This window comes from Loxodonta africana, chromosome 6, assembly GCF_030014295.1.
Source record: "Loxodonta africana isolate mLoxAfr1 chromosome 6, mLoxAfr1.hap2, whole genome shotgun sequence".
Taxonomy (NCBI): Eukaryota; Metazoa; Chordata; class Mammalia; order Proboscidea; family Elephantidae; genus Loxodonta; species Loxodonta africana.
This window is the reverse complement of record NC_087347.1, coordinates 115,398,490-115,411,415: the sequence shown is the minus strand read 5'-3', so window position 1 is coordinate 115,411,415 and position 12,926 is coordinate 115,398,490. Positions and strand designations below refer to the sequence as shown.

At 43.2% G+C, this 12,926-nt stretch overlaps 1 protein-coding gene across 6 annotated transcripts in view; it reads left to right on the top strand.

Annotated features, from left to right (window-relative positions):
* MGAT5 (alpha-1,6-mannosylglycoprotein 6-beta-N-acetylglucosaminyltransferase) overlaps positions 1 to 12,926 on the top strand; it is a 430,917-nt gene that overhangs the window by 170,319 nt on the left and 247,672 nt on the right. For 4 of the 6 annotated variants that reach the window (XM_023543017.2, XM_010586350.3, XM_064287274.1 and 1 more), the window contains one exon: positions 654 to 1,027. In XM_023543017.2, the coding sequence (XP_023398785.1) occupies positions 787 to 1,027 (241 nt within the window). In that variant the 5' untranslated portion in view covers positions 654 to 786. The remainder of the gene's footprint in view (positions 1 to 653; positions 1,028 to 12,926) is intronic. The other 2 variants (XM_023543018.2, XM_003405868.4) reach the window with 1 other exon arrangement.

The following is a 12,926-nucleotide window of genomic DNA, read 5'->3' as shown; positions in this document are numbered from 1 at the left end:
CGAGCCAAAGTCTTACTGTCCTCGCTTGAGTGCCTTTGGCATATCTCTCCAGTGGTACACAGGCCACCTGCAGCCCTGAGAGATTCAGCTCCTCTCTGATCACTGATAATGAAAGCCCTGCCATGCCTAAATAACACGAGGGCTCTTACCCCCTTCCTGGGCTAATGACCCCTGAGAGAGCATCACTTTCCTGCTCCCCTCTCCAGGTGCGCACACGTGTTCTCGCCAGAAGCACAGAATGACTTTGCAAGCTCAAGTTACAGATACACAAAGTACATGACGGTGATCCAACTCTACCGCTTGCTTGGGTTTTTGCTGACATTCAGTAAAAACTCTTCTATCTACCTTGCAAAACGAGCTTCCTGTTTTGAACTTGGTCCAGACTGGAACAGCCCTGTTACACCTGTTCACACACTCAGACATGCATTTCCCTGCCGTATTTGCACAGCTTCTTGCTGCCTAGCCAGATTTCCCCTCTCAGCTTACAGATCCTGCATCATACCATAAAATACTGAATAAGCAAATTAAAAAAATAAAAGGGATGGGGAGGTTGGAGCTCTTCGAGTGAAAGCATGGCTTTCTGGTTTATTGCACTGTGGTTTTGTTTTTTTTTTTCTCATGACCACGTTGCTAATTTTCCTCCTCCTTCACAGCAGAATGGAACTGAGAAAAGGGCATCGGCTGACTCAGGAGCCCGAGTGAGACTGATGGACTCGCCTGCACCATGAGTTTGTGTCTTCCTTCCACGCTTTGAGAGACGAGGGCCGGTGAAGTTGCCCTAGAGCAATGGCTCTCTTTACTCCGTGGAAGTTGTCATCTCAGAAGCTGGGGTTTTTCCTGGTGACTTTTGGCTTCATTTGGGGTATGATGCTCCTGCATTTTACCATCCAGCAGCGAACTCAGCCTGAAAGCAGCTCCATGCTGTGCGAGCAGATCCTGGACCTCAGCAAAAGGTACATCAAGACGCTGGCAGATGAAAACAGGAACGTGGTGGATGGACCATATGCTGGTGTCATGACAGCTTACGGTAAGCACTGTACCACGGGCCTCTCTCAGTGGGGGCATGGCTTTACCTTGACAGGACCCCAGAGGCTCCCAGGACTTGCTCTTACCATGAATCAGGTGTCCTTGTGGGTGTTCCTTCATGAATTAAACACAGAGGTACATTTCTAGAAAGTTAATACAATACCCTGTTGGTGCTACTGAGCTCTTGCGCACACAGATATCTTACCCCAAGAGCAATGGGTCAGTTGCTTAGCAATAGGGAGTGCCCCGTTGGTTGTATTTAATTTGCAGCTAGCTCCTCCTCCATTATCACATATATTTCTGGACTGTGTAGTCTCGTCTGGGAGTGTGTTCAGGGAATGCAGAAAAGTATTCTCATTATCTTTCTCTAAACAAAACTTAATTAGGCCTGGTGAGGGTGAGGCAGGGAGGGATAAAGAGGAATGTTCTGTGAATTCCCATGAACTCCGAGCCAGAAGTGTGCCTCCTCCAGCCGGGTGCTTAGGACTTGAGGGCATCCATACTGGCCAGTGGCTTTGACCTTTGGGTTCTTCAGATTTTATTACTTTTTCTTCTTGCCTGTATCTCTGATTTCCCTCACTCTGAAAGAAATCTTTCTGTACTTATTTTTTTTGATTAAAAAAAAAACCCATTGCCGTCGAGTCGATTCCGACTCATAGTGACCCTACAGAACAGAGTAGAATTGCCCCATAGAGTTTCCAAAGAGCACCTGGTGGATTCGAACTGCTGACCTTTTTGGTTAGTAGCCATAGCTCTTAACCACCATGCCACCAGGGTTTCCACTTTTCTGATAGGTGTCTCAAACCCTTTTTTGAAATGAGGTAGGATTAAAAAAAAAAAAATACATGTATAGACTATAATGTATTTTTTTTTTCTTTTGGCAAAAGAATCTTTGAACTTAATATAGAAAATTTTGGAAAGTGTACACCAACCCCCCCCCACCAAAAAAAGGGCAAAATTACGTGGAAACCTACCACTTCAAGAATAACCACAATTAACATTTCAGTTCATATCTTTCTGATATTTTATTTACATACATGGAAAAACATATACATAAATGCTTACAGAACAAAAGTTACAAATGAGATTTGGATTATACCGGGTTTTGCTAAACCTAGCGTCCCAGCTCTCCTGAAGTCACTGATTTTCCAGAGGAACTTGATCTGTGGAAGATGAGCTGTTGTTACTATTCAGTGGCAGATCTAGACTTCAGTGGTGTCAGTGTTTGGAATGTGTAAAATAAAAGGAATACAAGAATGGGGTTGGCAAACATTTCAAGGGACAGAGTAGCAGGGGCAGGGGTCTGGGGACCATGGTTTCAGGGGACATCTAAGTCAACTGGCATAACAAAGTTTATTTAGGAAATGTTCTGCATCCCATTTTGGTGTGAGCGGTGTCTGGGGTCTTAAACGCTAGCAAGTGGCCATCTAAGGTGCATCAGTTGGTCCCAACCCACCTGGAGCAAAGGAGAATGAAGAATGCCAAAGACACAAGGAAAATATGAGCCCAGGGAACAGAAAGGGCCGCATAAACTGGAGACTCCATCAGCCTGAGACTGGAAGAACTAGATGGAGCCTGGCCACCACCAGTGACCACCCTGACAGGGAACGCAACAGAGAGTCTTTGACGGAGCAGAGAAAAGTAGGGTGCAGAACTCAAATTCTAGTAAGAAGACTAGACTTAATGGTCTGACTGTGACTGAGGGTACCCCATAAGACAGGCCCCCCGGACTCTCTGTTAGCCCAAAACTTAAACCATTCCCAAATCCAGCTCTTCAGACAAAGATGAGACTGGATTATAAGACATGAAATGATACTTGCGAAGAGTATGCTTCTTTGCTCAAGTAGATTCATGAGACTAAACGGACAGCTCCTGTCCAGAGGTGAGATGGGAAGGTAGAGAGGGACAGGAGCTGGTTGAATGGACACGTTAAATACAGCGTGGAAAGGAGGAATGTGCTGTCACATTGTAGGGAGAGCAACTAGGGTCACATAACAATGTGTGTATAAATTTTTATATGAGAAACTAACTTGAAATGTAAACTTTCACTTAAAACACAATAAAAAAAAGAATGGGGTTGAGTCAGGTGAGGAAAGGTTGGCGTTACACTTTGTGCCCCAATCAAGGAAGGTTCTTGATGTATGTAGAGTTCAAATGGTGATTACTGAAAATGCAGCAGTAGAGTGAAGCTTGAGTTCAAACACATGAAACATACTCTATAATGCATATATTTTGTGTTTTTTAAAAAGTTCATGGGACTTGGTTACTTTTTTATTTCACATAAAGAATTTTATTTCAATTTTTTTTCCTCAGAAGAAAATGAGTACTTTTAAGGAACAGTGGGGAAATCCTTTCTGAGTGCTTATTATTTGCATTATCTCACTATTTAAGATCTTGGACTCTCTGTAGGCAGTGGCTTTTAAAGTGTCTGAGTAAAATATCACGGCAACGGTTGTAAGGATGGCACAGGACCAGGCACTGTTTTGTTCTGTTGTTCATCGCGTCTCTGGCTATGAGTTGGAACCGACTCGACGACATCTAACAACAATAAGTAAGATATCACTCTGTTTGATGTGATGGAATGAAAAAATGAGACTCCATTTTGAGAGCCCATATTGAAAAACAACTAAGTGGTTTTTCTGAGGATGCATTTTAAATTAGATCTCCTCTAACATCTTCAGAGTAGAGCGGCTACACCACCAGGAAGAAAACAAAAAGCAAATTGCCATCCTTGTTATTACCAGTGTGTATAATATAACAAATCAAATGCTGTTTTAAAGTTTCTACTTTCAGATAAGCATTTGGCGGAGGTGGGGCGGGGTAAAGGGACTAATTCAGTAGTAATTTCCTGATTCTGCTTATCTCAGTCAATCAAGTATGTTCTATGAGAAGGAAGAAGTTATGGTAAATTTACGGTAAATTTATAGACTTTCTCTAGTTATCTTGCCTGTTTTTATTATGTACTGCAAAAAATTTCATAGAGCAGGCTGCTCTCCACATTCTAAAGAGCAGTGATCTGGTCTTAGGTTTTCAATTTCAGATATTAAAAAAAAGTTACTGGAAGCTCCCAGAGTAGCCTGTTAGAATTTCCAACACCTTGTATGCTTAGAATCAGGACTTTGGAGCTCAGAGAAACCATAAAAATGATTTATTTCATCTTCTTCCCTTTGCAGATAAACCTTGGCCTAGTAATTCCTCTTTTTCTAAAAACTAACAAAAAGGCTCCATTAGCAATCCTGACGCACGAGGCTATATTTCTCACCCCTAAGATCAACTTGACATGTCAATCAAAGTGGTCCTTGGAGTGAGTTTCTGGAATTCTAGCGGACTGTGCCTATGTGCTTGAGATATTTGGGATCATTGTGTGGTGATATCCCAGTAAGTCAGGGCTTCCAGCCTCAGCACAATTGACATTTTGGGCTCGATTGTTCTTTGTTATGGAAACTGTCTTGTTCATTTTAGGATGTTGAGCTACTCAGTAGATGTTAGTAGCACCCCTTACCCAGTTGTGGTAATCAAGAATGTCTCAAAACATTGCCAAATGTCAAAATTGCCCCCACACCCCTACCTTTGAGAACCACTGCCCTGAGAGTAGAAATAGAGAACACAATCTAACACCATCCTCTTGTGGAAGTTACAATTTGATAGCCTTCCCCTGATTCCCTGTTTTGGGCAACAACACCTTGGATTGAGCCAAGAGGGTTGAGCCAAGGGTTGGTGTCATCCAGGTGCAGCCCTGGAAAGATGGAGAGCCATTCTGATGATGTGTGCTTCCCCTGGAATTGTCAGTCTCAGTTGTAGGCACATTAGCTGGCAAAGATGCAGAGACTAGAGGATGTTCAGCAGTTTTGCTGGGCTGACCCAGTAGGGAAAAGGATGCAGGGGCCATCAGTTTGCAGTCTCTCTTTCTGCCCAAAAGCAGCCCATGTGCAATGTACTGCCTAGATGTCTGTGCTGGAAGAGTGGAGAGCTGCTCCTGTGGCTGGGGTTTGTGTCTGGTTTGAATGAACCTGACTAACATGCAAAGGACATATCTTCTTTTCTCCTGTCATACTGGTGTAATCAGAGGCTCTCAGGATCTTCCATAGGTGTGGCAGGTGTTTGAAGAATTATAGTAGCTGAGTTTAGATTATTACTAATTTATTAGAGTCCTTGGTTTGCGATCCTAGAGCAGAATACAGCAAACCGTGGAGTGTGGGTCATATTTGGCCCTCTGGCTGTTTTTGTAAATAAAGTTTTATTGGGACACAGCTATGCCCATTTGTCTGTATATTATCTGTGTGGCTGCTTTCATGCTACAACGGCAGAGTTGAGTAGTTGCAACAGAGACCAGAAAACTTGAAATATTTACTGTTTGACCCTTTACTAAAAATGTTTTCTGGCCCTTGATCAGTCTTTCTACCTCTGAGATACTTGGTAAACTAAATCTCTTTTATCCTTTTCTTTGGGTTAGTCAAGATATCTTCTTTATAAGGAGTGTTTCTCTATCTTCTGGAAATGCTTCTTTTGAGTAGCAGTTAGGAGTTACAATGGTTAGGAGCTTGGCTTTTGGAGCCAGCTGGTTTGGCTTTGCTACATACTGGCTGTGCTGCCTGGGCCCCAGAGGCACAAACTACTTTTAAAACAGGGCAATGGTACCTGTTTTATCAGGTGACTGTTAAGCTTGAATGAGATGCTGCATGCCAGGTACCTTCATACTGTTGATATGTGACCAGTGTTCAAGTAGTAATAGAAGAACTTTCAAACAGTACCTGACACCCTGTTGCCCCAGCCCACTACCTCCCCCCCACTATCCTTATTGTGATGATTTAAAAGATGCTTCTGAATCATTTTGGGACTTGGTAATTCAAACACGATACCTGGAGCATCTTCCATACAGCCTATGTAGGACAATCGGAGCATTCATTCTTGGGGTGTGGCAGGGTTTCTGTGTGTTTCTCTGTCACGCCTAAGAGTAGTAGGTTGGCACTGGCCTCCTGCCGCCTGTGGAGCAGGGGCTCTCAGCAGCTTAGCTTCATCTGTGGCTCCCAGACCAGCCTGGCGGGCCCTGCCTGTCAGTGATGTCACAGGATTGTGTCAGTGAGTGGTGCCACTCACCCCAGTCAATGCTCTTCTTGTTTCTGAGGTGAATCGATTTCTGTCTCCAATGGCCTGACCCAAATTCTGATCCCTAGTGAACACCTCTTATCTAACAGAACTGTAGGGCCCACTTGTAGTTCTTTAATTAACGGGAATGGAAACATGAGGCAGGTGAAACTCTGCCCTTGTGATTCACACTTTGCCAATCCTGAGTGTCTCACCTGCTTGCTTCTCTCGGCCCTGGGAGCTGTGCCTGGGAGCAGTCACCAGCCTGGGCTGTGGCAGCTGCCACCCCCAGATTCCACATTCCCACCAGCAATGGGTAAGGGTTCCAATTTCCCCATATCCCCACCAACATTTGTTGTTTTCTGCTTTTTTAATCTTAGCCATGCTAGTGGCAGTGGAATGGTATCTCCCTGTGGTTTTGATTTGTATCTGTCTGATGGCTAATGATGCTGACCATCTTTTCATGTGTTTAGTGGACATTTGAGTGTCCTCTTTGGTTAAATGTCTGTTCGCGTCCTTTGCCCATTTCATGATTGGGTTATTTGTCTTTTTGTTGTTAAGTTGTCGAAGTTATATATATATATATATATATATATATATATATATGTGTGTGTGTGTAGGTGTAGGTATAGGTATAGGTATGTGTGTCTATACATATATATATGTTATTAGATTCTTGTGCAAAGACCTGAAGTTGGAAAACCAAAAGGGAAGAACATGCTTGGCATTTCTCAAGGTGAAAGAACTGAAGAAAGAATTCAGATCTCAAGTTGCAATATTGAAGGATTCTATTTATGGGCAAAATATTGAACGGAAGATGGGAGGAATACACAGAGTCACTGTAACCAAAAAATTGGTCAACGTTCATCCATTTCAGGAAGTAGCATATGATTAAGAACCCATGGTACTGATAGAAGAAGTCCAAGCTGCACTGAAGGAATTGGTGAAAAAACAAGGCTCCAGGAATTGAAGGAATACCAATCAAGATGTTTCAACAAACAGATGCAGTGCTGGAGGTGCTCACTTGTCTATGCCAAGAGATTTGAAAGAAAGCTACCTGGCCAACCGACTGAAAGAGATCCATATTTGTGCTCATTCTAAAGAAAAGTGATCAAACAGAATGCAGACATTATCAGACATTATCGTTACTATCACATACAAGTAAAATTTTGCTGAAGATCATTCAAAAACGGTTGCAGCAGCACATTGACAGGGAACTTCGAGAAATTCAAGCTGAATTCAGAAGAAGATATGGAAAGAGGGATATCATTGCTGATGTCAGGTGGATCTTGGCTGAGAATACCAGAAAGATGTTTACCTATGTTTTATTGACTATGCAAAGGCATTCCACTGTGTGGATCATAACCAGTTATGGATAATATTGAGAAGAGTGGGCGTTTCCTAGCACTCAGTTGTGCTTGTGCAAAACCTGAACAGAGACCAAGAGGCAGTTGTTCGACAGGAAGAGGATACTGAGTGTTTTAAAATCAGGAAAGTTCGTCAGGGTTGTATCCTTTCACCATAGTTATTTAATCTCTGTGCTGAGCAAATAATCCAAGAAGCCAGACTATATATGAAGAAGAATGTGACATTAGGATCGGAGGAAGACTCATTAACAACCTGCTGTATATGCAGATGACACAGCCTTGCTTGTTGAAAGCAAAAAAGAGATTTGAAGTACTTACTGATGAAGATCAAAGACTGCAGCCTTCAGTGTGGATTACATGTGAACATAAAGGAAACCAAAATCCTTACAACTGGACCATTAAGCAACATCCTGATAAATGAAGAAAAGATTGAAGTCGTCAAGGATTTCATTTTACTTCTATCCACCATCAACACCCATAGAAGCAGCAGGCAAGATACCAAACAACGTATTGCACTGGGCAAATCTGCTGCCATAAGACCTCTGCAAAGTGTTAAAAAGCAAAGATGTCACTTTGAGGAATAAGGTGGCCCTGACCCAGGCCATGGTATTTTCAGTCGCCTCTTATACATTTGAAAGCTGGACAGTGAATAAGGAAAGTAGAATTGATTCCTTTGAATTAATGGTGTTGATGAAGAATGTTGAATGTACTTTTGGGTTGCCAGAAGAACAAACTAATCTGTCTTGGAAGAAGTACAGCCAGAATGTTCCTTAGAAGTGAGGATGGCAAGCCTTAATCTCATGTATTTTGGACGTCTTATCAGGAGGGACCAGTCCCTGGAGAAGGTCATTGTGCTTGCTAAAGTGGAAGGTCAGGGAAAAAGAGGACGATTCTCAATGAGATGGATTGACACGGTGGCTGCAAGAATGGCTCAAACATAGCAACTATTGTGAGGATGGTGCAGGACCAGGAAGTGCTTTGTTCTGTTATACATAGGGTTCTTATGAATTGGCACTGCCTTGACAGCACCTAACAGCAACAGATTCTTGTCAGATAGATGGTTTCCGAAGATATTCTCCCCAGTCAGTAGCTTGTCTTTTGACTTTTTTGCAAAAGTCTTTTGATGAACAAAAATTTTTAGTTTTTATGAGGTCCCATTTATTTTGTGTTTTGCTGTTTGGAGAGCTGGGACTTTTGTGGGGTGCTGTGGAAAACTGCCATTGCTGAAGCAGGAATTCCCTGCCCTTGAGTGAAATATACTCGTCTTGGTCTGAGAGTGAAACTGGTAGGGAAAAACATAGTTGGACTGTTTGATGTGTCTAACGAGGTTGTGATTACTCTATGGTGATGTGGCTAGTGTGATTAAAATGAATGGTTTTCTGCTTTAAAAAGTTCTGTGCCTAAAAATGGGCATCCCTGGGGCCTGGGGTGTTTCCAGTGTTCCTGTGGTGGAGGTACAGCCCAGTCTGGTCTCCACATCAGAGCCGGTCGAGCTTGCAGGCACACAGCCTGGCCAGAGACAGGAAGCTCTGAGGAGGAACTTGGGAGTCTTTTAGATGAGAGGACGAAAATCAGAAAATCAGAGTGGGTTTTCAGGAGGAATTGGGGCTTATTTTTATATTTCCCTTACCATCAAGACCAGTCCTTTAACGCCACACCACTGCCTCAGGCACTAATAGAGCCATCCTAGTTGAGGGAAAGGAATGCCTATGTGAGGGTCTCTGTGGCAGGCTTAGAATGTTCCAGCCCCTGAAGTAGGGTTCCTTGCCTTGCCTGGTGGCCGCAGCTCCCACGAAGCCTCTGCCCCCTCTTCTTGGCTGTTCCTTTTCTGTCAGAGTTGCTTGTGCAGACCTTGTGCCACTGTGGCCACTCTAAGGAGCTGTCGCACTTTTCACGTCTGCCCCGCACCACAGCTGTCTTCCAGAGAGAGGCTCTCGGTGGTGGCCCAGCATTTTTCTATCTCTGAGCCTCTGCATTTGTTGTGCCCTCTACCTCCAGATAGAACGGGACTCACTTCCTTTTGTTACCTCTGTCACCCTTTTAGATGTCACTCTTTCACAGAAGCCTGCCCAGCCTCCTTAACTGAAGTAAGACTAGACACCACTGTGTTCTCATTCTTTGTAGCGCTTAAGCTACCTAACATTCCCTATTTATTGTATTTGTTTACCATCTTTCTCCCCCACTTAGAAGTGGGGGAGAGAGATGATAAACTGTTTTGTTCCACACTGTACCTCAGGGTATAGCATGTTACCTGGTACGTAGTTGGTGTTAGAGACGTGAAGAATAGCAGCAGCTCCCCCTGCAGGGAGCTGTGACTGTGTGATACAACTGCCAGTTACTGTCAAGTTGGCTCTGACTCATGGCGACTGCATGTACCTCAGGGAGGAGAGAGCTGTGCTCCGTGGGTTTTTAATGTCCAGTTTTTCAGAAGTAGATCATGAGACCTTTCTTCTGAGGTGCCTCTGGGTGGACTTGAAACCTCCAACCTTTGGGTAGGAGCTAAGCAGAATAATGTTTTTAATGAGTCTGGAAACGAGATGCAGAAAGCCTCCAAGTAACTGTTATGTATGATCCTGACAGGGGAACCCATGTTTATTCTGGAAGGCAGCTGAGAGAGTGTTTATATGTGGACTATGGAGGGGCTATGCTGTGTACTAGATGTGTTACCTTGGGCAAGTCACTGATCTTCATTAACCCTGCTTCATCTTTTATAATATGGAGGATACGATATCATTTACCTCATAGAGTTATTGTAAGGATTACATGGGGCCAGGTCCCTGAAATACTTAGCTTGGTAAAGTGCACCCATTACTATTAGTTATTACTAACCTGGCCTGTATGTACCTGCATCTGTTACCAACTAACCAGAACTGTCCATGGAGACCTGTAGTTTATTTGTGTGAACACAGGACTTCAGGAAGTTGTCAAGGTTTTCATTTTACTTGGACCCACAATCAACACCCATAGAAGCAGCAGTCAAGAAATCAAAGACATATTGCATTGGGCAATTCTTTTGCAAAAGACCTCTTTAAAGTGTTAAAAAGCAAAATTGTCACTTTGAGGACTAAGGAATGCCTGACCCAGGCCACGATATTTTCAATTGCCTCATATGCATGTGAAAGCTGGATAGTGAATAAGGAAGACTGAAGAATTGATGCCTTTGAATTATGGTATTGGTGAAGAATATTAAGTATACCACAGACCGCCAGAAGAACGAACAAGCCTGTCTTGGAAGAAGTATAACGAGAATGCTCCTGAGAAGTGAGGATGGCGAGACTTCGGCGCACGTACTTAGGACATGTTACCAGGAGGGCCCAGTGCCTGGAAAAGTATGTCCTGCTTGGTAAGGTAGAGGGTCAGTGAAAAAGAGGAAGACCCTCAACAGGATGGATTGACAAGTGGCTGCAACAGTGGGTTCAAGCATAGCAGCAATTGTGGGGATGTCACAGGACCAGGGAGTGTTTCGTTCTGTTGTACGTAGGCTCACTATGAGTCAGAACTGACTTGATGGCACCTAACAACAACATGGCTTCAGGAACATCTTTATGCAGTTGACTGTAGAATTTACAGGGATTGGGCCTGACCAGACATGAGAGGTAAGCTCTACTCCAGGGGAAGACAAGCCTTTGCCCTACCATTCTGAACAGGGAGGGGCAAGGATTTTCTCACCAGAATCACCCATGGGTGTCCTCAAGCCAGCCCTGCTCAGAGCTAGTGCTCTGGACTCTAAGCCTAGAGAGATGTTTCTGGTATCTTCCCTAGGCCCCTTTCTAAAGTGTGTTAACTTCACTGCGTAATTGTGGCATTTCGGAAACGGGAGGTGTCATTGTCATTGCCATGTAGACTAAAAGACGAGCTGGGTGTGGCGAAGCTCATCTTTGTATCTGAAGAGCGTTGGTGGTGGTAATATTTCTGGTAAGGGTGGTGAGCTGGAAGGATATTGTGTAATTGCTGCCCTTTCCTGCAGGGAAGAATGCAGGCCCTGAGTCAGGCTGGTTCCAGGATCGGCTCAGGCACTATCTGGCTGAGGTTGGGCGACAGTGCAGTTTTTCTCCTTTTATAAGGGCTAAAATGCTTGCCTGGTATTTTTTGTGGCTGGCCAGGTGTTAGGGAAACTCAGAGAAAGGCCCAGGAACTCCATTCCAGATGTCGGTTTCCTAAGGCACTTGATACCATCACCAGGCCTAGATGCGATCTTTTCTCAGATTCTCCTGCCTAGAAAGTTCCCTGCAATACTAATAGCTCTCCCTGCAGAATTAAATCACTTCTAGATGCAGTGTATGATCAGCGCTTAGACGGTAGCTTTTAACCCAGGAGAGGACGTTCGTCAATGATATTGAGCCACCCGAGAGGGCCTCTTGCAGTCTCAGAGTGATTGTTCAGCACCCTTTTGCGTCCAGGCAGTGCTCCCTGGACAGGGACAACTGCAGGGTGATAGGCGCATTTGTGAGATTACATGCCAGTGAATTGTCCATTTTGTGCTTCGGAGTCCAATGAGATAAGGCAGTGCGAATCCCTCATATAGGATGACATCAGGGTACTTGTGGTTAGGGTTTTTGAATTCTAAAGGTAGAACTCACTGTACTGCTTCCGCGGTTAGAATAGCATATAATGGCTTTCTGGTTGTAAAAGTGGTATGAATGTGTGTATCCACTTGAGGAACTATGAAGAAGAAGTAAAAAATACAAATACTTATTCCCAAACCCCAGATCTCACCATTGATAAAATTTTGACTTCTCTCTAGTACTTTTTTTTTTTTTTTTTAATGCAGAGAGATAAACATATGTTTATCTTTGTTGCTGACCCTCTACTTTACCAAGCATGATGTTCTTACCCAGAGACTGGTGCCTCCTGATAACATGTCTCGCCATCCTTGATTCTAAAGAGCCTTCTGGCTGTACTTCTTCCGAGACAGATTCGTTCGTTCTTCTAGCAGTCCATGGTATATTCAATATTCTTTGCCAACACCATAATTCAAATGCATATATATAAAATGTGTGTGTGTGTATATATACATATATATATACTTTTTTAAAATTTGGGATTGTATTTTATATACAGCTTTTTAAATTCATTTTTGTTGTATTTCCTCATGCCATTATATATATACTTCTCCTTTTTTCATTCGTCCGTTTAATAAACATTTTTTGAGCTCCTGATGTTAATAGCTAGTGACGATACACAGAGATGACAAGACAGACTTGGTTTCTGCACTCATTCAGCTTACAACCTAGTGATTTATTCTATCTCATGTGTGGGTGGACATAATGTAATTTAATCTTATTGTCGGGTGTGTTGATATTTCCAGTTCTCAGACATAATAAATAACACTATTCGCCTTTATAAATAGTGCCACTTTGAATGTCCTTGTACATAATGAATGGACAGTGTTTTGATCATTACTGTTAACTCCATTATCTTTCTGTAGAAGGTCACTTTAAAATTAAT